At 38.6% G+C, this 23,884-nt stretch overlaps 2 protein-coding genes across 4 annotated transcripts in view; both read right to left on the minus strand.

Moving 5' to 3' along the window:
- The window catches only part of FAM162A (family with sequence similarity 162 member A), a 569,879-nt gene that overhangs the window by 460,327 nt on the left and 85,668 nt on the right, over positions 1 to 23,884 (minus strand). The window lies entirely within an intron of this gene.
- The window catches only part of SLC15A2 (solute carrier family 15 member 2), a 52,642-nt gene continuing 31,480 nt past the window's right edge, over positions 2,723 to 23,884 (minus strand). For 2 of the 3 annotated variants that reach the window (XM_050781836.1, XM_050781837.1), the window contains 10 exons: positions 23,758 to 23,846; positions 20,966 to 21,047; positions 20,249 to 20,383; positions 19,655 to 19,819; positions 19,454 to 19,500; positions 17,872 to 17,982; positions 15,837 to 15,933; positions 6,124 to 6,270; positions 5,077 to 5,181; positions 2,723 to 4,735 (listed from right to left, as the gene is read on the minus strand). In XM_050781836.1, the coding sequence (XP_050637793.1) occupies positions 4,559 to 4,735; positions 5,077 to 5,181; positions 6,124 to 6,270; positions 15,837 to 15,933; positions 17,872 to 17,982; positions 19,454 to 19,500; positions 19,655 to 19,819; positions 20,249 to 20,383; positions 20,966 to 21,047; positions 23,758 to 23,846 (1,155 nt within the window). In that variant the 3' untranslated portion in view covers positions 2,723 to 4,558. Of the gene's footprint in view, positions 4,736 to 5,076; positions 5,182 to 6,123; positions 6,271 to 15,836; positions 15,934 to 17,280; positions 17,365 to 17,871; positions 17,983 to 19,453; positions 19,501 to 19,654; positions 19,820 to 20,248; positions 20,384 to 20,965; positions 21,048 to 23,757; positions 23,847 to 23,884 lie in introns of those variants that run through there. The other variant, XM_050781838.1, reaches the window with a different exon arrangement.

Here is a 23,884-nt window from a genome sequence, read left to right on the forward strand (position 1 = left end):
GCCTTCAGAGTAGCTGGGACTACAGGTGCACACCAGCATACCCGGACCTACATGATCTGATCCCTAGCTTCCTTTGACTGTATATTTTACCTCTTTGCCCCTTATTCTTGTCAAACTGTCCTTCTTGCTCATCATTTCTCTATACACATTCACTTCTTGGGAAATCTCTTCCAGTTTCATGGCTTTAAATACCATATATATGCTGATGATTCTCAAGTTTATGTTTCTAGCTCCAACCTCTTACCTGATCTTCAGACTCATATATGAAACTGATAACTTAATGTCTCTAATGGATACCCATTAGCATGGGTAGAAGCTCAACATATCCAAAACAAAACTCATACCAGAAAACTTTTCTTATCCTAGTCTTTGCTATTTTTAGAAAATTGCATCATGATTCATCCTTACTACTTAGGACCAAATCTAGGAGTGAGTTTTCCTTTTCCTTTTCTTTCCTTTCCTTTCTCTTTTTCTTTCTTTCTTTCCTTCCTTCCTTCCTTCTTTCCTTTCCTTTCCTTTCCTTCTTTCCTTCCTTCCTTCCTTCTTTCGTTTTCTTTTTCTTTCTTTCTTTCTTTTTTCTTTCTTTTCTTTCTTTCTTTCCCTCCCTCCCTCCCTTCTCCCTCCCTCCCTGCCTTCCTGCCTGCCTGCCTTCCGTCCTTCCTTCCTTCCTTCCTTCCTTCCTTCCTTCCTTCCTTCCTTCCTTCCTTCCTTCCTTCCTTTCTTCCTTCCTTCCTCTCTCTCTCTCTCTCTCCCTCCTTCTTTCTTTTTGAGACAGGGTCCTATTGTCCAGGCTGGAGTACAGTGGTGTCATCATAGCTCATTGCAGCTTCAAGCACCTGGGCCAAGGGATTGTTCTGCCTCAGCCTCCTGAGAAGCTGGGGTTACAGGTGCACACCACCACACCTGGCTAATTTTTTAATTTTTATTTCTTGTAGAGAGGGAGTCTCATTATATTGCCTAGAATGGTCTTGAACTCCCGACTTCAAAGAATCTTCCTGCCTCATCCTTGCAAAGAACTGAGATTGCAGGTGTGAGGCACCACACCTAGCTCTTTTCTTTCTTTTAAATTGTGTATCCAAGCTACACTCTAATATTGTCAGTTCTAGCTTAAAGTTTAATTCCAAGTCAAACTGTTTCTCTCCACTTGCACTACTATCACCTTGTACCAGTCACGACCACCTATTGCCTGAACTATTGCAAAAGCCTCCTAACTGAACTCCCTACTTCTTTTCCTTCCTGCCTATAGATAATTTCCCCCTCAGCAGCCAAAGTGATCTTAAATGATCACATTATGTCACTCTCATGTTCTAAGCTTCCAACGGTTTCACATGTCACTTAGAGTAACATCGAAATGTCTTACAATGGTGAGTCATATATGTCCATATATAGTCATAGAGTCTTTAATATGCAAATGTTAAGAAAAACTGCATATTGCAGTTTCAGTCAATGACAGACCAAATATGCGATGGTGGTCCCATTAGATTATAATGCTGCATTTATACCTCTTTTCCAATTTGTGTGTCCACATTTTTTTCAAAAGAATTACTATGTCATTCACTTTTTAAAAAATTGATACATAATAGATACAGACATTTTCAGAATACATATAATTTGATACATCTATATAATGTGTAAAGTTTTTGTACCTTTTCTATGTTTAGATATGTTTAAATATACAAATACCATTGTGTTACAATTGCCTACAGCATTCAGCACAGTAACACGCTGTGCAGGTTTTTAGCCTAGAAGAAACAGTCTACACCACATAGTTTAGATGTGTAGTAGGCTATACCATAGGTTTGTGTAAGTACACTCTATGATGTTTGCATAATGACAAAATTGCCTAACAATGCATTCCTCAAATGTATCCCTGTCATTAAGTGATAAGTGCTAGAATATAAGCTTACATTATGACGTAGTTTCCAAAAACAACTCATGTTACCTTACACTGCATTAACAGAAGTGCATTGTTTGAAGAAAGGCAGGTGCTAGTTCTTCCAGTCAGGCTACTTTGGAATGTTATATTTGACTCCAGGTATTTCATATTAAGATATCTTAATATTAATTGCTGTATTTCAGATAAAGAATGTTTTTCAGAAGAGAGAAAGTAGGATGGTAAAAGGACAAATTACGCCTGGTGAGGAACCATTACAGGAACCGAGAATCTTTAACTTGAATACTTGATGATTAGGGAAGAGCCATGAAAGTTCCCCCCAAATAGCTAAACATCTGCCACATGAAAAAGGTGGTAATACTTATTCTTTTTTTTTTTTAAGATGAAGTCTCGCTCTTGTCCCCCAGGCTAGAGTGTAATGACGCGATCTCAGCTCACTGCAACCTCCGCCTCCCGGGTTCAAGCGATTCTTCTGCCTCAGCCTCCCAAGTAGCTGGGATTACAGGCACCTGCCATCACATCAGGCTAATTTTTGTATTTTTAGTAGAGACGGGGTTTCACTATGTTGGCCAGGCTGGTCTCGAACTCCTGATCTCAGGTGATCTACCTGTCTCAGCCTCTCAAAGTGCTGGGATTACAGGCGTGAGCCACCGTGCCCGGCCGGGTGTTATACTTTTTCTTATTAGCTACAGGGGAGGAAAAAACAATGGTAGGAGGTTTCAGAGAGGAAGCTCAGCACTTACAAGGAAGAACTGCTCAACAGTTTTATCCAAACCAGTGTTCTGCAGAATACTGTAACATGTTAATTTAAACAAGGTATCTTATGTCTTTACTGCAGGATATCTCAGAGTCTTTAATATGCAAATGTTAAGAAAAGGATACAGTATGCCACATTTCCCAAACTTATTTGTCCATAGACACTTCTATTTACAGAACTGTGTTAATGTCACTTGAAACAATGGTCATAGAACAGTTTGGGTTAAAGCTATTTAAAAATGAACAGGCTGTCTTCTAAAGGAGTAGGGTCAGGTTCACATCAATATATCTGGAAAAACTGGTTGGTCTTGCTGCCACTCTTGTACTTCTGAAATGCTTGTCATTAAAACTGAAGTATATAAAGCTTGGGCACTTAGAGCAATTTCTCTTACCTGTTAACAGTAACATTATCTGTTAATATTAACAGGTACCTGTTAACATTAACATTGCTACCTGTTAACATTAACAGTATGAGACCCAACACTGTTCTACATGAGAATAATGTTTTAAAACCAATGGAAATGAGGCTTTCTAGAACAGTGATTCTGAACTTTTTTCCTAGTAACACACTGCACAGTCATGACATTTCCGTGTCTGTCCTCTGATTCATCCATTGTGTGTGAGGTAATGTTTCTCAATATTTTTCATGACCACACACATACACAAACAAAACCCTCATGCTCTACCACCCCTACTCCCACAAATTTTGATAGGAACCTCATATAGGACCATGCTCCTCTATTGACTATTTCCATTTTAGGAGCTCAAACCTAGGCATTAATGTAACTCTTTTTGAATAAAAAGAAAATTTCTAGGCTTCCAGGAAGAAATGGTATTTAAAACACGGGAAAAGTAAATCAAGAAAGCAACATCAGAAAGGAACTACTACTTTGCTATTTTTGAGGCTAAATGGAAACATTAATAAAGGAAGTTGGACTTATAGAAACATTGTTGTTATTGAATATTTGCAGCAATAAGCAAGACAAGGTGTAATAATAAGAAAAAACTGGGTCAGCAAGGTTGATAAGACAAAGTTGCAAATTATAATTATTGTTTATACAACTGTTCACTGAAGGGCACAGTTCAGTTCCATAGAGGCTAAGAAGAATGTACTCTGTAAAAGAATGACTGGCTCTTCAGGATTTCTATAACCTACACCTGTTCCTGTTCTCCAGAACCATGTTTACTAATGTTTACTATCTCTAATCTGGTTTCCATGATCTATCCATACTGAGAAAGGAGTGTTTGGATAAGCAAATAAAATACTATCATAATCAGAAAGATATAACTTCTCCTGTGTTTTAATAAAATGACATTCTGCTTCCTATGATTTGTATTGACAGATTTACTAAAGTCTTATCAAACCTAGATAGCTGACAAACCAGGCCCTGGCTGGACCAGATCACATCATACATACCAATTCTTGAGGCCCCTGTGAATAGCATAATTACATTGCTTACAAAAAAAAAAAAAAAAAAAAAAAAAAACTAGAAATACCATTCCTTTGTTATTCTGCAATTTTACCTCTAAATCAGTACCTCAAAAATTAGGGCCATCAGTCCTAAATGCCAGTTACCTATAAAGGAATTCCCATAACTTTGCATACCCACAGAGAATGATCTCCATTATACATGTGTATTTTCATGGCCATTTGGAGACACCAGGCCAGCTCCAGCAACACTGCATAAGTTTTAATGAGTTCATTGATAGACAGGCAGACATAGAATCTCAGGGGCCTTGTTTAAAGATGTACTGGAAAACCAGTCCTGGAACTTCTGTCATTGCAGAAAGGTGGAGGAGATCAGCTCTGATATGCTGCTATCTCTCTTGTCTAATCCAGTAGAAGAAAAAAAAAAATGCTTGAAGACAGGACCAGGAATTGGGGTCAGGACAGAATCCAGGGAGTCATCAGAGTTTTGTCTTCTTGGTCTCTAGGTTGATCATGTTCCCTTGGATGTGAGAAATCTGCTTATCTCCTGGACCCTGCATATCCTCTGTCTTTACAGGAACATAGTAGTAGCCCATGATGGAGAAGATCAGGCAGATCACCAGCAGGAGGCAGGAAAACAAAATAAATTCGGCCCACTGCAGGGGGAAATAAATATGAGAAGAATATGGAGAAACCTGAAACTAAAGAGATCTTTACAGGATGAGGACTGGGGAGCAGACTGACCTGGGATCACCAGTTCAACCACACTTTTGCTGGACAAAGACTGGGTTCACTGACCTCTCCTCACATAGGTATATTGTAGTCATTATTGCCACTTACATATGTCTGTTTTCCTGGTAAAGTCTGTGTATCTAACCCATTTCATGTCACAGCACTGAGTGGGGAATACAGGAAACAGAGATAGGTGGAAAGGGAGAAGAGGAAGCTGGAGGAAAACCTTGAGTAGAAATGAATCCTGCTTCCCTCAGATCCATACCTGTACCAGGCCACTGAACTGTGCCACAACAAGCACGATGATATTCCCAACTGCAATTGTCAATAGCCAAGCTGCCTGGAGTACAGATTTCATGCTAGAGGGAGCCTGGAGATGATACAAATTTGAAAGTAAACAAATTCCCTTCACTGCCCTCATGCCCCATGCATCCAGGAAACTTCTCCCACAAAAATTTTCAAGTTAGAACTTCCCTCATTAAGTTCAGCTATCACATTGATTCAGAGGGTGATAATAATGCAAACAATAAGAATAAGATGAAACTCCTAATTGAATATTTTTAAATTCATTATGTCATTTAATCTTCATTACAACCCTAAGAGATAAGTTCTATTAGTATTCTTGCACATTTAAAAAATAGCATTACAGACTGGGCACAGTAGCTCATGCCTGTAATCCTAGCACTTTGGGAAGCCAAGGTGGGCAGATCATCCAAGGTCAGGAGTTAGAGACCAGCCTGGCCAACATGGGGAAACCCTGACTCTACTAAAAATACAAAAATTATCCAGGCATGGTGGTGCGCGCCTATAATCCCAGCTACTCAGGAGGCCGAGGCAAGAGAATCGCCTGAACCGTGGAGGCAGATGGAGTCTCTCTCTGTCGCTTAGGCTGGAGTGCAGTAAGCTGAGATCGCACCACTGCACTCCAGCCTGGGTGACAGAGCGAGACTCCATCTCAGAAAAAAAAAAAAAAAAAAAAAAAAAAAAAAGCATTACAGAGAAGAGATAGTAATTTACTTGCTCAAGGTTACACAATAGGTCATGCAGTCAAAATTCGAACATGGGGAGTCTGACTCTGCAGCTCTTCATTTTAATCTTTAATCTCTTTCCTAGAACCCCAAAATCATAGACTCCCATGCTGCACTGTCATGATCTGGAGAGTCAAGATGTTCAGGTCATATATGTTCAGGGTCATAAATAAGGTACCCAAGGCCAAAAGAGATAACATACCTATTTAAGTCAGTGCTAGAATTAAAATTCACCATCCTTCAATCAATGTCTCAATTTCTACCTTCCATTTGCAAAAACTTACCTGAGAATAAGAAAACTCAAGACCTGTGACAGAGAACATGACCTCCCCAGCTGTAACCAGGGCATATTGTGGTAGCTGCCATGCAATGGACATTTTGTTGGCTGGAATGTCTTCAGTCTTCCAGGCCTGAAGACCCTGATTGGTGTTCTTAGTGAGAGAAAGAGAAAATGGACTTGTCAGTAGTCTCAAGTAAATATTCCTAACCACAGCATTCTACAATCTTATATCCATCCTTTGTGTATTTTCATTATTCTGCCACTTTCAGGAAATTGAGCATTTTTACACAATTCCAGCTTTTCAAAACTTCTTTTGGTAATATTATACTCACTTGCCTAGATTCAATCAGATATCATTATTGACAGAGACTTTAAATGAGAGAATATTTTGATATTGCAGTTTGGATTTCCATCATTTTGCCCTATCAGGCATTTTGATCCTGGACAAAACTTTAAACCTAAAATGGCATCTGAATTATACAAACAAAGTAAGTTTTCAGAAAGCATTTTCTTGAGAAAAGCTTAATTTCTTATTCCACTTTCTATGTAAGTACAATTAAAGTGCTTTTAACATTTGCTATTTTGATTTTTAATTTACTGAAATTACTTTTATTAGGATGAATTACTCTCTTGATGACACATTGAAGTTTTACTGGTCAATTTTTAAAAATCCGTATCAAATGCCACCTACTATTTTGATTTATCTTCATTGGCTTTTTTCTTTTTTGAGACAGGATCTTGCTCTGTCACCCAGGTTGAAGTGCAGCAGCACAATCACAGCTCACTGTAGCCTCAAACTCCTGGGCTCAAGCAATCCTTCTGCCTCAGTCTCCCAAGTAGCTGGGACTACAGGTATGTGCCACCATACCTAGCTAACTTAAAATGTTGAATTTTTTTTGTAGAGATGGAGTGTCATTATGTTGACCAAGCTAGTCTCGAGCTCCTGGCTTCAAGCAACCCACCTTCTTTGGCCTCCCAAAGTGCTGGGGTTACAGGCATGAGCCACAGTGCCTGGCCCAAGCCATTATTTTTTAACTCAAAATTTACACATTCAAATTTTGTCAAAAAGATGTATTTTTTCTCAATTTCAGAGCCTGCTAGCCTACCAACCAAAAAAAGTCCAGGACCAGACGGATTCACAGTTGAATTCTACCAGAGGTACAAGGAGGAGCTGGTACCATTCCTTCTGAAATGACTCCAATCAATAGAAAAAGAGGGAATCCTCCGTAACTCATTTTATGAGGTCAACATCATCCTGATACCAAAGCCTGGCAGAGACTCAACAAAAAAAGAGAATTTTAGATCAATATCCCTGATGAACATCGATGCAAAAATCCTCAGTAAAATACAGGCAAACCGAATCCAGCAGTATATCAAAAAGCTTATCCACCATGATCAAGTGGGCTTCATCCCTGAGGTGCAAGGCTGGTTCAACATATGCATATCAATAAACGTAATCCAGCATATAGACAGAACCAAAGACAAAAACCACATGATTATCTCAATAGATGTAGAAAAGGCTTTTGACAAAATTCAACAGCCCTTCATGCTAAAAATTCTCAATAAATTCTGTATTGATGGAACGTATCTCAAAATACTAAGAGCTATTTATGACAAACCCACAGTCAATATCATACTGAATGGGCAAAAACTGGAAGCATTCCCCTTAAAAACTGGCACAAGACAGGGATGCCCTCTCTCACCACTCCTATTCAACATAGTGTTGGAAGTTCTGGCCAGGGCAATCAGGCCTGAAATAAATAAATAAAGGGTATTCAGTTAGGAAAAGAAGAAGTCAGATTGTCCCTGTTTGTAGATGACATGATTGTATATTTAGAAAACCCCATCATCTCAGTCCAAAATCTCCTCTAGCCGATAAGCAACTTCAGCAAAGTCTCAGGATACAAAATCAATGTGCAAAACTCACAGGCATTCTTACACACCAATAATAGACAAACAGAGAGCCAAATCATGAATGAACTCCCATTCACAATTGCTTCAAAGAGAATAAAATCCCTAGGAATCCAACTTACAAGGGGTGTGAAGGACCTCTTCAAGGAGAACTACAAACCACTGCTCAGTGAAATAAAAGAGGATGCAAACAAATGGAAGAACATTCCATGCTCATGGATAGGAAGAATCAATATCGTGAAAATGGCCATACTGCCCAAGGTAATTTATAGATTCAATGGCATCCCCATTAAGCTACCAATTCTTCACAGAATTGGAAAAAACTAGTTTAAAGTTCATATGGAACCAAAAAAGAGCCTGCATTGCCAAGACAATCCTAAGTCAAAAGAACAAAGCTGGAGGTATCACACTAACTGACTTCAAACTATATTACAAAGCTACAGTAACCAAAACAGCATGATACTGGTACCAAAACAGTGATATAGACAAATGGAAAAGAACAGAGCCCTCAGTAATAATACCACACATCTACAACCATCTGATCTTTGACAAATCTGACAAAAACAAGCAATAGGGAAAGGATTCCCTATTTAATACATGGTGCTGGGAAAACTGGCTAGCCATAAGTAGAAAGCGGAAACTGGATCCTTTCCTACTCCTTATACAAAAATTAATTCAAGATGGATGAGAGACTAAAATGTTAGACCTAAAACCATAAAAACCCTAGAAGAAAACCTAGGCAATATCATTCAGAACATAGGTGTGGGCAAGGGCTTCATGTCTAAAACACCAAAAGCAATAGGGCTTCATGTCTAAAACACCAAAAGCAATGGCAACAAAAGCCAAAATTGACAAATGGGATCTAATTAAACTAAAGAGCTTCTGCACAGCAAAAGAAACTACCATCAGAGTGAACAGGCAACCTACAGAATGGGAGAATATTTTTGCAATCTACTCATCTGACAAAGGGCTAATATCCAGAACCTACAAAGAACTCAAACAAATTTACAAGAAAAAAGCAAACAACTCCATCAAACAGTGGGCAAAGGATATGAACAGACACTTCTCAAAAGAAGACATTTCTGCAGCCAATAGACACATGAAAAAATGCTCATCATCACTAGCCATCAGAGAAATGCAAATCAAAACCACAATGAATACTATCTCACACCAGTTAGAATGGCAATCATTAAAAAGTCAGGAAACAATAGGTGCTGGAGAGGATGTGGAGAAATAGGAACACTTTTACACTGTTGGTGGGATTGTAAACTAGTTCAACCATTGTGGAAGACAGTGTGGTGATTCCTCAAGGATCTAGAACTAGAAATACCATTTGACCCAGCCATCCCATTACTGCATATATACCCAAAGGATTATAAATCATGCTGCTATAAAGACACATGCACATGTATGTTTACTGCAACACTATTCACAATAGCAAAGACTTAGAGCCAACCCAAATGTCCATCAATGACAGACTGGATTAAGAAAATGTGGCACATATACACCATGGAATACTATGCAGCCATAAAAAGGATGAGTTCATGTCTTTTGTAGGGACATGGATGCAGCTGGAAACCATCATTCTCAGCCAACTATTGTAAGAACAGAAAACCAAACACCACATGTTCTCACTCATAGATGGGAATTGAACAACGAGATCACTTGGACACAGGAAGGGGAACATCACACACCAGGGCCTGTTGTGAGGTGGGGGAAGAGGGGAGGGATAGCATTGGGAGATATACCTAATGTAAATGACTAGTTAATGGGTGCAGCACACCAACACAGCACATGTATACATATGTAACAAACCTGCACATTGTGCACATGTACCCTAGAACATAAAGTATAATAATAAAAAAAAAAAAGATGTATTTTTTCTGTAAAATTTTGGTTCAAAAGAGATTTTTTTCAGGGTGAAGTTTTTGTTAATATTACCAAATATATGTGATTCCACAATCAACTTTTGTTTCTTTGGTGTAAAAGTACTTTAACTGTATTTATGTTTTTAGCTATGGTTGGTTTTATGTAGATTATATCTACTAATATCTTTTATTACAAATGAAATAACATTTTGAAAATTATATGTATATTTATTGAAGGGGCTCAAAAAGAAAACAGAAGAAAAAATTATATATATGTATTAGTCCTTTTTCACACTGCTGTAAAGTACTGCCCAATGCTGGGTAATTTATAAAGGAAAGAGGTTTAATTGATGCACAATTCCACATGACTGGGGAGGCCTCAGGAAACCTACAATCATGGCAGAAGGTGAAGGGGAAGCAAGCTTGGACCTTCTCATATGGTGGCAGGAGAGAGAAGAGTGAGGAGCAAAGGGGGAAGAGCTCCTTATAAAACCATCATATCTCATAAGAAGTCGCTCACTATCATAAGAACAGGATTGGGGAAAGCGCCTCCAAGATCCAATCACCTCCCACCAAGTCTCTCCCTAGACATGTGGGGATTATGGGGATTATAATTCAAGATGAGATTTGGGTGGGGACACAAAGCCTAACCATATGAATATATTTCTTGAAGTAAAACTGTTATCAGGAATTAGGTGTAATATCCAGATACATGAGACAAAACAGCATAGTTAAAATATCATGGTCAAAAGTCCTTCAGATGAAAAGTCTTTGACATCTAAATGCCCTTAACCCTCTGAATCAAATGGTCACTGGGTCTAAAATAGTAAGATAAGGGAATCTTCTTTTCCTTTAGTTGACAGTGTAAATAATACCTAGGCATCTGTTTGTGTTTTCTCAGCATAAGAAGAGACTATGGCCAGAGCTTCTAAATCAAAGTCAGATACTTACATGTTCATAGGCAGGTAATTAAGTAAATGAAAGAGGCTGCAAGGAAATGATGAGGCCTATGATGAACTGGACAGCACAGGTCCCATCTAAAGGGCACAGCCACTACAGCACCAGACAGTTGACACAGTAATAGCTGTTAGGAAATCTTCTGATTTTTTTATTCCCAAGAAATGTTAGTAATACAACTTCTTAGCTGTAATCTCTTGAATTTATTGGCAATTAATTCTTTTGTTATTTTTGTCAATACTGTGCAGGCCAAACAAGACAGGACTATGAAAGAAATTGGGCCTCCAGACCCACAATTTATGGCCTCTACTGTAGATGCTTATTAGATCCTGGTATTCAGAAACAATACATATGGCCTCTATCTTGAGTGGCATATGAGAGACAGAAGAAACAGAAAATGGAATAACACCAGGAACACAAGCATTATGGGCTGAATCATGTCCCCCAAAACTCATATGTTGAAGTCCTAAAATCAGGTACCTCAGAATATAAACTTATTGGGAAACAGGTTTGTTATATATGTAATTAGTAACGTTGAAATAAGGTCATTAGGGTGGGTCTAATCCAATGACAGTTATCCTTATTAAAACGGGGGTAAATTTGGACACAGTCGGATACATAGGAAGAACACCATGTGAAGATGAAAGTAGATATTAGGATGATTCTTCTATACACCAAGGAATACCAAATATTTCCAGCAAATTGCCAGAAGCCATGGCAGAAGCATGGAACAGATTATTCACAGCCCTCAGAAGGAACCAATCCTACCAATACCTTCATCTCAGACTTCTAGCCACCATAATTGTGAGACAATGCATTTCTATCCCATAAGCCACTCAGCTTGTAGTGCTTTGTTACAGCAGCCCTAGAAAATTAATAGAATTATAGCCAGGCGCAGTGGTTAATGCCTGTAATCCAAGCACTTGGATTGAGGTTGAGGTAGAAGAATCGCTTGAGTCCAGGAGTTAAAGACCAGCTTGGTCAACATAGTGAGACCTCTTGTCTTTAAAAAAAAAATTTTTTTAAATTAATTCATCAGGGTAGGACATGTCTGTAGTCCCAGCTACTTGAAAGGCTGAGACAGAAGGATCACTTGAGCCCAGGAGTTTCAGGCTACGGTGAACTATGATTGCAGCACTGCACTTCATCATGGGCAACAGGGTGAGACCCTATTTCTAAAAGAGAAGAAGAAAGAAGGAGGAGGAGAAGAAGGTGGAGGAGGAGGTTAATAGAATTAGGTTGGTTTAATATCTGAAAATCAATTGTTGTGATACACTATATCAGTAAAATAAGGGACAAAAACACATTACCATCTCAATAAATGCAGGAAAAGATGTATAAAATTCAACTCCTGTTCATGGTAAAACAAACAGAAAACTCTCCAACAAACTAGGAATAGAAAGGAACTTTCTCAGTCTGACAGAGTATCTATGAAAAATCCACAGGTTACACACTTAACGATAAAAGACTGAATGCTCTCCCCCTAAAAGTATTTCTGCTTTCACCACTTCTATTCAATATTGTACTAGAGGTTCCTGCCAGAGCAACTGACAAGGAAAAGAAATAAAAAGCATCCAGATTGAAAATGAAAAAGTAAAGCTATCTCTATTTGCTGATGATATGATCTTTTATGTAGAAGGCCTAAGGGATCCACTAAAAAAACCCATTAGCACTAATAAATAAGTTCAGCAAGATTGTACAATGCAAAATCAATATACAAAAGTCAACTGTTTTTCTGTAATTTGCAAAGAAAAATTTGAAAATGAGATTAAGAAAAGGATTCCATTAACCACAGCTTCAAAACGAATAAAGTAAGTAGGAATAAATTTAACAAAATAAATGTAAAATGTATACTCTGAAAATAACTTGTTCTGTGCATAGTGGTTCATGCCTATAATCTCAGCTACTCAGGAGAATGAGGAGAGAGGATCACTTGAGGCCAGAAGTTAGAGACCAGCCTGGGCAACATAGCAAGACCCTGTCTCTAAAAAGGAACCTTAGTCTGGGCATGACGGCTCACACCTGTAATCCTAGCACTTTGGAAAGCCAAGGCAGGAGGATTGCTTGAGGCCAGGAGTTTGAGATCAGCATGGTCAACATAGCAAGACCCCAATCTCTACAAAAAAAAAATTAACCAGGAGCAGTGGTACATGCCTGTAGTCCTAGCTACTCAGGAGGCTGAGGCAGGAGTGTCATTTGAGCCCAGGAATTCAAGGCTACAGTGAGCTATGATGGTGCCACTGTGCTCCAGCCTGGGCCACAGAATGAGACCTCATGTCTAAATAAAATAAACTACAAAAAATTGTTGAAAAAATTAAAGAAGACCTAAGTAAATAGAAAGACATCTCATGTTCACTGACCAGAAGACTTAATATTGTTAATATGGCAATACTATTCCCTAAAATGATCTTCAGACTCAGTGAAATCCCTATCAAAATCCCAGCTGGCTTCTGATCTTACGATGATCCTAAAATTCATATGAAAATTCATGGGACCCACAATGGGCAGACCAATCTTAAAAAAGAAGAAGGCTGGAGACTCATACTCTTTGAATTCAAATCTTACTATAAAGCAACAGTAATTAAGACAGTATGGTACTGCACAAGGATAAACATACAGATCAATGGAATGGAATTGAGAGTCCAGAAAAATGGCCTTACATTTATGATCAATTGAATTTTGACACAAATGTCAAGACCATTTAATATGGGAAGAATAGTCTTTTCCAGAAATTGCCCTGGGACAACTAGATATACACATACAAAAGAATGAGACTGGACCCCCTACCTTATACCATATGCAAAATTTATCTCAAAATGAATTAACTCTAAAACTCTTAGAAGAAAACATAGGCACAGATTCTTTGGATTAGGTATGGCATCAAACACACAATCAACCGAAGAAAAAATAAATTGAACTTCATCATAATTAAAAATTTTTCTACTTCAACAGATACCATCAAGAAAGTTAAAAGACAACCTATTGAATGTGAGATTTTGCAAATTATATATGATAACAGATATATCTAAAAATATATAATGAATGCTTACAACTAATAAAAAATACAAATACCCCAATTAGAAATTAGGCAGAGGATCTGAAGAGATACTTCTTCAAAGAAAATACACAAATGACTGATAAAGACAAGAAAAAATGCTCCAAATCTTTAGCCATCAGGGGAATGGCAATGAAAACCACAATGAGATGCCATTTCACATCCACACTAGAGTGGCTATAATAAAAAGACAGAAAACAAGTGTTGGTGAAGATGTAGAAAAACTGCAACTCATACACATGATTGGTGGAAATGTAAACAGTGCAGTCACTTTGGAAAAGTCCACAAATGGTTAAACATAGAGTCACCATGTGAGCCAGCAATTCCACTGCTAGTTACCTATCCAAAAGAAATGAAAACATATGTCCACATAAAAACTTGTACATGAATGTTCATAACAGCATTATTCCCAAGAGTCAAAAGGTAAAAACAATTCAAATGTACATCAATTGATAAATAAATAAAATATATTATATCCATGCAATGGAATATTACCCGTCAATAAAAAGAAATGAAACACTGATACATGCTACAACATGGAAGAGCCTTGAAAAACATGCTAAGTGAAAGAAGCCAGACACAAAATAGCACATATTGTATGATTCCATTTACATGACATGTCCAGAATAGAAGAATTTATAGACAAAGTAGACTAGTGGTTTAAGAGGAAATGGGGAAAGGCTGCTAATGGGTACGTTATTTTTGAGAGGGGTGACAAAAAGTGTTCCTAAATGGCACAAATCTGTGAATATAGTAAAAGCCATTGAATATATATTATTGGATATATATTCCTTCTATATAATGAATACTTATTAACATATATTGACTATACTAATATATTTAAAATCATTGGATACTTTAAGTGGGTGAATTTTATGGTATATGAATTATATCTCAATAAAACTGTTATAAAAATGGCACACCAAAGGGATCAAGTTAATTAAATTAATTAATTAGTAAAATAAATAGAACTTTTTAGATCAGGTTCTCATCAAACCTCCAGAAATGTTCTCTCTTTTTCTTATTCACTATCTTTTAGTCTTTAATACAGTGTGAATAGTAATGAAATAACAAAATTAAAGTCAAGATTGACATCAAAATTAAAATCAGAGGTACCCTGCCCTGACTGCTAGGACAACTGTTTTTGACAGACCACAATTAACTGATCCCCAAACTTTGTGTAGAGATTGACATTACTATCAGTTTCAGCATTTCAGACTGTGACATGTTAGCAGATCAAATTTCCAGAGAGTGAGAAGATCTGCATATGAAGCTGGTCAAGAAGACATGAATACTTTTTCATAAATCACTGTTGTTTGCTTGGAGACATAATGAGACTGGAGCAGGCCGTGGCATCTCACAGTGATGGCTCAAGATAAATTATGTCTCTCCTTCCCCAAGACCCTTTGCTTGTTGTTGATGTTATCTCTTAACATCCCCTACAGAGACAGTGGGCTTTCTAAAGTCATGTAGAGCCAGGTGTGGTGACTCATGCTTGCAATCCCAGCACTTTGGGAGGCTGAGGCAGGTGGATTACCTGAGGTCAGGAGTTCGAGACCAGCCTGGCCAACATGGCAAAACACCATCTCTACTAAAAATACAAAAATTAGCTGGGCGTGGTCGTGGGTGCCTGTAATCCCAGCTACTCCGGAGGCTGAGGCAGGAGAATCGCTTGAACCCAGGAGGCAGAGGTTGTAGTGAGCCGAGATCATGCTACTGCATGCCAGCCTGGGTGACGAGAGTGAAACTCCGTCTAAAAAAAATAAAAATAAAAATAAATAAAGTCACTGTAGAACCTATCATCTTACACTAGAAATGAATATGTGTGTCTGCTTTGCCACAGAGTCTTCTCTTTTGTTTTCTGCCTAGAGGATCCCAGGAGATATATATGGAGAGAGGGTGAGGAGGTGGCTGTGAGCTACTTACATTAGTAATAACAAACAGATATGCTGCACCAAAGTCTAGTAGACCCAAATTCAGAGAAAAGTTCTTATCTTCTGTTCTACAATGCACTGCAGGGTATCTGGAACAGGATGAATTTAGGTTAGAATAAATATCACGGCTTAGAAAAGCATTCATCAACTCGTCAGCACCCATCAACTCGTCATTTACATCAGGTATAACTCCCAGTGCAATCCCTCCCCCCTCCCCCCTCCCCATGATAGGCCCCGGTGTGTGATGTTCCCCTTCCCGAGTCCAAGTGATCTCATTGTTCAGTTCCCACCTATGAGTGAGAACATGCGGTGTTTGGTTTTCTGTTCTTGTGATAGTTTGCTAAGAATGATGGTTTCCAGCTGCATCCATGTCCCTACAAAGGATACAAACTCATCCTTTTTTATGGCTGCATAGTATTCCATGGTGTATATGTACCACATTTTCTTAATCCAGTCTGTCACTGATGGACATTTGGGTTGATTCCAAGTCTTTGCTATTGTAAATAGTGCCGCAATAAACATACGTGTGCATGTGTCTTTATAGCAGCATGATTTATAATCCTTTGGGTATATCCCCAGTAATGGGATGGCTGGGTCATATGGTACATCTAGTTCTAGATCCTTGAGGAATCGCCATACTGTTTTCCATAATGGTTGAACTAGTTTACAATCCCACCAACAGTGTAAAAGTGTTCCTATTTCTCCACATCCTCTCCAGCACCTGTTGTTTCCTGACTTTTTAATGATTGCCATTCTAACTGGTGTGAGATGGTATCTCATTGTGGTTTTGATTTGCATTTCGTATTTTAAAATTATTTCACAGATTTAATGAGTCTCCTGAGTTTTCTCAGTGCACAATAATCCTATTTAACAATACTTTTTCTTCTTAAAAAATATTTGTTTCTTTTTTCCTTTTGAGGTTATCATGATTATTATCATTATTTTAGAGGTGGAGGTCTTGCTACTTTTGATTTATTTCATGAGCTAGACCAAGCAAAGCAAATTTGAAAACTTTGAAAAATAAAAATTTGGTAATTTTCAAAAAAAAAAGAAAAGCATTCACATCTCCAGGTGAAAATGATCTCATCTCTCTACTGATGGTGAGGAAAGCAGTGAAGCTACTAATTATCTTTGAAGATAAATGTTTCTTGGAGTGGGTTATTTTCATGCCAGGCTTCTGTCCCTGATTTGAGCTCTTTATTGCCTGTCCGGTATTTTCTAAAATATTCAACCTAAATAAAGTAGTTACAAATCATATTCTTTTGTGAACTTAAGTACCATGTGAACTTTCCTCATGCAAATCTTATGACCTAGTAGAACAGGCTATAACAGTGAACCTGAGAAGATAAGCTCTAAGTAATGAAGTGCCAATTCAAGGTACCAAAGTACATTCTTCAGTAGAAATGGAAACCAATAATAAACTTTGAGAAACTCACAGAGATGGACTGTGTTAACTATACAGAGATGGGCTGTGTTAACTATATAGTGTGGTCTTCACAGCAATCGTGATCTCAACATATCTGTGCAGAAAAAAAGTGAGACTGAGGGAAGGAAGCAAGAGTTGGAAAAGATCAGGAGTGCTTCTACACTCAAAATTAGCCCACATGCAGGCCAGGCGTGATGGCTCACGCCTGTAATCCCAGCACTTTGGGAGGCCGAGACGGGCGGATCACGAGGTCAGGAGATCGAGACCATTCTGGCTAACACGGTGAAACCCCATCTCTACTAAAAATACAAAAATTAGCCGGACGCGATGGTGGGCGCCTGTAGTCCCAGCTACACGGGAGGCTGAGGCAGGAGAATGGCATGAACCCGGGAGGCGGAGCTTGCAATAAGTGGAGATTGCGCCACTGCATCCCAGCCTAAGCGACAGAGTGAGACTCCGTCTCAAAAAAAAAAAAACCAAAAAACAAAAACAAAAACAAAATTAGCCCACATGCACCTAAATTCCCCACCTATATACAAAGATAGCACTCAAAAAACAATTATTGACGAAAGTAAAATGTCCACAGGGGCAATGCACTTACTCTCCTCTTTGCACTGTTCTATACGCAGACACACCATAGTCTTCACCAACATTGAGAGAGGTATCTTTACTCAGGGAGATGTTGACACCTTTATGCAAAGTGTTAACAAACCTGAGGGCAGAGATATTATTTACATATCAAACAAACAGGAACACCTGATTAAAGAGGGTAGGGACCTTTTATGTTTTGGGTATAACTATATCCCCAGTGCCTAAGTGCCTAGAATAGTGGCTGGCACATAAAAGGTACATAATGTATATTGTTAACTAGACAAATGAATGATCCCATATGTAAAAAGTAATCCATAGTCTTAGCTGTCCCTAACTTTCTTTTTCTTGTACTTTTATCTCTCACATCCTCACCAGACCTCTAGCTAGATGGACACTATCATGATCATTCATGGCAATCTGAGTTTCCTCACTAATCCAACTTAGGTCTATCTAATTTATTTCCCTTATAATGGTGGAATGTATCAACTGAGACTTTACTAAGAAAAATAAGATAATTATGCATAAAGAAATGATAGTATTTACATAAAACTCATATCTTAACTTCTTATAAATTAAGCCCAATGTGACTTATGCAAAACTCAGACTTCTAGCCCAGAGTAGGTTGCTATAATTGTTTTGGAGTCTGCAGAAACTTTGGACCCTTCCAGAACCATCTTTCTGTTTTTCTGAACCTGGCACCTAGATTGTCCTCTCAGGATGGGTTTTTGGTACATTTCTGTTTTGATAGCTTTTGATTTGGTCTCTGACCCCAGGAATAAGAAGGACAGTTCCCTCTAGAGTCCTGAATGTTGATTCCTAGACTTTAGATCATTCTACACTGACCTAGAAAATGCCCCTCTGGAGGTCCATTTGTCTTATTTTGAGCTGTTTACTTTTTTTGAAGCATATTCAAAAGCAAGTTATTATGACTGTCCTACCCTTCAGTGAAATCCAGACTTTTCACTAAAAGTTCTCCTGTAAAATGCTATTCTCAACAGCAACCACTTGACTTTGGTGGCCATAGATCTGTGTATCTGTCCATTTCATGTCTAATACCGGCCACAGAGAACACATGTCCTCTTGGGTACTCCATCTCTGTAACTGTCCCTCACCCTTTGACAACACCCTTCAGCCTTATCTGGATTCAAAACTAAGTCTTTTGACTCCAAATGTGTACTATACCATGATGCCTCTTTAGGCTTATAATAAAAACTATACTTTAAGAGATATATATTCAACTATCAAAAAGGAAGGGAGGATTATTTTCTCACTTCCAAATTTCTCTCTGACAATCACAAAGAGAAAAGTACTCAGTTATTTTCCTGAAAGCAAGATAAACAGATATTCAGCAGAAAGAATTTATGCCCCAGAGTACAGGGGGCATACACAGATAGGGTCATCTTTGAATCCCACATGAGAAAAGAAGCCTATCTGCTTCTCATTGTCCTAGAAAATGCCTTTTGACACCAGTGCCCCTGGCACTCTAGGAGAGGGAATTCCTGTTCAGAACAAGTAGAATGAAGCCCCAAAGATTAGAAGAGATCCAAGATTCAAGAAAACAGAGTGGCTTGGAATCTCTTTGACATTCAAACCTCACGGTTGTCATCCCATTGGTTGTTTTGCTTTCTGTATCCTTTACCTACAACAGAGGAAAGTAAAAATCAGTAACAGCTGATGAAATAAGACCTATACTCAGAAAATTTGATCATCAGGCAGATCCTTGCTAAGCGTTGATAAGACAGTCATATTACTTTGAGATGACAACTTAAAACACAGGCAATCCCTCAACTTACCATCATGCTGGAGATACTGTTCCCATCTTCACGAATGACAAGACTGTACCAGTTCTTCTCCTGCACAGAATGCTCAGTGTAGAGAGACAAATTGTGATATTTCAGGTGGAAGTGAAAATTCTGGCTTTTTGTTTTCAGGTGCAGTTTGGAATACTGTGGTGTTTTCTGTAAAATGAAGAACATAAATTGAAGGTCACATACACCTTCTACTCCATATTGGACATTACAATATTGTAGCATCTCAGAGTAGGTGACCTCATCAAACATTTTCAACCTAGTAATTCCTTTCTTTAACCAAGTCGTTTTATTTCTTGGAATCTACCCTAAGAAATAATCAGAGGTATGCATAAATATTTATGAATAAGAATGTTCATTATAGGATTATGTATAATAATAAAAACTGAATACCTATGTGGAAATGTCTAAATAAACTATGGTATATCTATAGAATGGAATATTATATGCCCATTAAAATCATGTGCTCAAAGATTATCTAAAGACATGGGAAGATGCTTATGATACAATTAATGTTAAGAAAAAATCAAGATCAATATAGCATACAGAGTTTCTAATTCATTCAGGTACACACCTCACCTGAAAGGATTTGATGGACTCTATCAACAGAGAATCGTTTTCATTTCCTACCACTGTCACTTTCACTTCATCATCTGCCAGATTCAAGACTTGTAGGAAAACCTCCTGGGGACCTGGCTGGGCTGGGGTCATTTCCTTAGAACAAAGAATACATGTCAGAATCACCAACAAATAATCCTTCACATACAATGACAACACATATCTCAGTTGTTTCTGACAGCCTAGTCCACTAGCCAAGTAGATATAGTTTTCTCCCTTTGAAAAATATTTGGCTTAGAAAACTCTAAAGGCAGTTTGGAGAGGGAAACATCAGTTCAATGTAGCAAGTACCAATGCCAGCTTACAAACTCCATGCTTTTTGAATCAGCTATGGCTTCATCCGTAATAGTGGCTATTCAATCTGCCAAAAGGTTTTTACTTGAGTATCTAGAAAGGCATCACATAAGCCTGTATTCCCTAAGGAGATGGCCATCTTGGATATTAGTGTTTGAGAATTCCCTGAAAATACATTCTAAGTCACTCAGGTGGGAGGTGGGCCTCATTTTGCATTGCTGTTTTACCGCTCTATCTACTTATTTATAACAAATACTTATGATACACCTCTTATAAAAAAGGTACTGTGCTAGGTCCCAGGGAATCATGATCGAACAAGTCAAAAAGAGCAAATAAGAAAGATATGATCCTGCCCTCATGGAGCTTAAGAATTACTGAACTCACATTTATTTTGATCTCTACAGCTGCCGCAACTGCAAATGCCAGGCATGCTAGGATCATACCAACAGCCATTTTCCTAAGTGATCTGTGGTGGAAAGGAGAAACAATTACATTTAAACTTTAGACTCTTAAGAATGAAATCCAAACTCTGTAGCCTATTATTAAAGACTGCATTAGGCTGTTCTTGCATTTCTATAAAGAAATACCTGAGATTGGGTAATTTATAAAGAAAAGAAGTTTAATTGGCTTATGGTTCTGCAGCATTACAGGAAGCAGAGTGTTGGCATCTTCCCAGCTTCTGGTGAAGCCTCAAGGAGCTTTCAATCATGGGAGAAGCCAAAGGTGGAATAGGCATGTCACATGGTGAAAGCAGAAGCAAGCGAGGAGGTGGGAGGTGCCACACACTTTTAAATTACCAGATCTTGTGAGAACTCATTCACTATCATGAGGATAGCACCACGGAATGGTGCTAAACCCTTCATGAGAATTCACTCCCATGATCCAATCATGTCCCACCAGGCCCCACCTTTATCATTGGGAATTACATTTCAACATGAGATTTTGGCAGGGACAAATATCCAAACTATATCATTCCATCTCTAGACCCCTAAAATCTCATGTCCTTCTCACATTGCAAAATACAATTATGCCTTCCCAATTTTCCCCCAAAGTTTTAACTCATTCCAGCGCAAACTCAATCAAAAGTCCCAAGTCCAAAGTCTCATTTGAAATAAGGCAAGTCCCTTCCACCTACGAGCCTGTAAAATCAACTTATTTACTCCCCAAATAAAATGGTGGTATAGGCACTGGGTAAACATTTCCATCCTAAAAGGGAGAAAGTGGCCAAAACAAAGGGGCTACAGGCCCCAGGCAAGTCTGAACCCAGCAAGGCAGTTATTAAATCTTAAAGTTCCAGAATAATCTCCTTTGACTCCACGTCCCACATTCAGGGCACACCGGTACAAGAGGTGGGCTCCCAAGGCCTTGGATAGCTCCTCCCCTGTGGCTTTGCAGAGTTCAGCCCCTGTGGCTGCACTCACAGATTGTTGAGTGTCTGTGGTTTTCCAGGCCCAGGGTGCAAGCTGCCAGTGGGTCTATCATTCTGGGGTCTGGAGGATGGTGGCCCCCTTCTCACAGGTCCACTAGGCAGTGCCCTTGTGGGGACTCTGTAGGGGGTTCCAACCCCACATTTTACCTCCACACTGCCCTAGTAGAGGTGCTCTCTGGGGGCTCCACCCCTGCAGCAGGTTTCTGTGTGAACACCCACGCTTTCTCATACAGTCTCTGAAATCTAGGTGAAGGGTGCCAAGCATTCTTCATTCTTGCACTCTGTATGCCTGCAGGCTTAACACCATGTAGAAGCCATCAATGTTTATGGCTTGTACCCTCTGGCGAAACAGGCATGTCACATGATGAAAGCAGGAGCAAATGAAGGGTAGAGAGATACTGCACACTTTTAAATGGTCAGATATCACGAGAACTCACTATCATGAGGACAGCACCAACGGGATAGCCCTAAACCATTCATGAGGAATTCATCCACATGATCCAACCACCTCCCACTAGACACCCCCTCCAACATCCAACATTGGGGATTACATTTCAACATGAGATTTGGGTGGGTACAAATATTCAAACTGTATCAAAGACTTTTCCTGATTTGATCCCAATTACTTTTCTTTTTTAAATCCACGTTTCCATGACCAATTGCTTTTCAAGGTATTTTCTAGAACTCCTCTTCATACATTCTTCTTTATTCTTTTTCCTGAGTCACATTGAACTGCTCTTCTCTGTGATATACCACATTTACTCACCTCCATCTTTGCTTATGATGGTTTTTCTATTCACTATGTCATAATACCAAAAATAATGGCAATACAACAAGGTTTATTGAACAAATACCATATGCCAGGTGCTGTACATGATTTACATCACTTTCCTCTGCAGAAATCTGTTGACTTTGGCAGGGGAAGGACATTTTTTTTTCTACATCTCCTTGGCACTTGATCTTAGGCTCTTCTTAGGACACTTATTTTGCCTGTGTAGTAGTTGCATTTTATATATATGTATGTGTGTGTGTGTGTGTGTGTGTGTGTGTGTGTGTGTGTATATGCTCTAGCCCCCTTACTAAGTAATAAACTCTTTGAGGGAAATGGTTTTTTCTTGATATATATTTTCATGACACTTGGTCCTAAACTTCCCGACATCTGCTCAATGAACAGATGAAAAAAGGCCATTTTCATTTGGTAAAGTGGTCATCAAAATGAAATTGCTATTAAATCAAGAATGAAAGAAGGCTTGAAACTTTCTTTTGTGAAACTCTAAAAAAGACTAATCCTTCTATGTAGAAAAAATTTCAGGCAGTAATTGGGAACAATTCAGTTCCCAGTCCCACTAGGTTCCCCATTTGTTTCATAGGGACAACAGGAGATTTAAAGGGATTAGTAGTCATCAAAGGCCTTGAGTTTCTTTGAAGAGACAACATTCAAGAACAAAGAAGAAAGTTGATTTAGGAGCTAAATTTCACATATTTTTGGTTTGGCATGAAACCTAGACCTGCCCCTTCAATATCACACAGTTAAATCCACAGTAATGGCTTTGACTCTCATTAATTAGATCTAATTCCCATTTTTCAGGGTCAATAGGCAGTTAGTCCAACATGGAAAAATAGAAGCAGATAGATGATAAACCAAAACCAATCATCACTAAGAAAAATACTGACATTGAATATTTATCAAACTGGGGAAAGATTGAGTCAATTTAGAGTAATCCATACAGGCACAGTGAACACTTACGAGAAGTTAATTCCACACTTGGAGACCAGACGATAAATGACAAAGTCAAACAATGGGATGAAGATAAGAACCAGAAGGGGATTTAGAACCTGTAACACCATAATAAAAAGGATTAGCTACAAATGTT

Source organism: Macaca thibetana, chromosome 2 (assembly GCF_024542745.1).
Source record: "Macaca thibetana thibetana isolate TM-01 chromosome 2, ASM2454274v1, whole genome shotgun sequence".
In the NCBI taxonomy this organism is placed as follows: Eukaryota; Metazoa; Chordata; class Mammalia; order Primates; family Cercopithecidae; genus Macaca; species Macaca thibetana.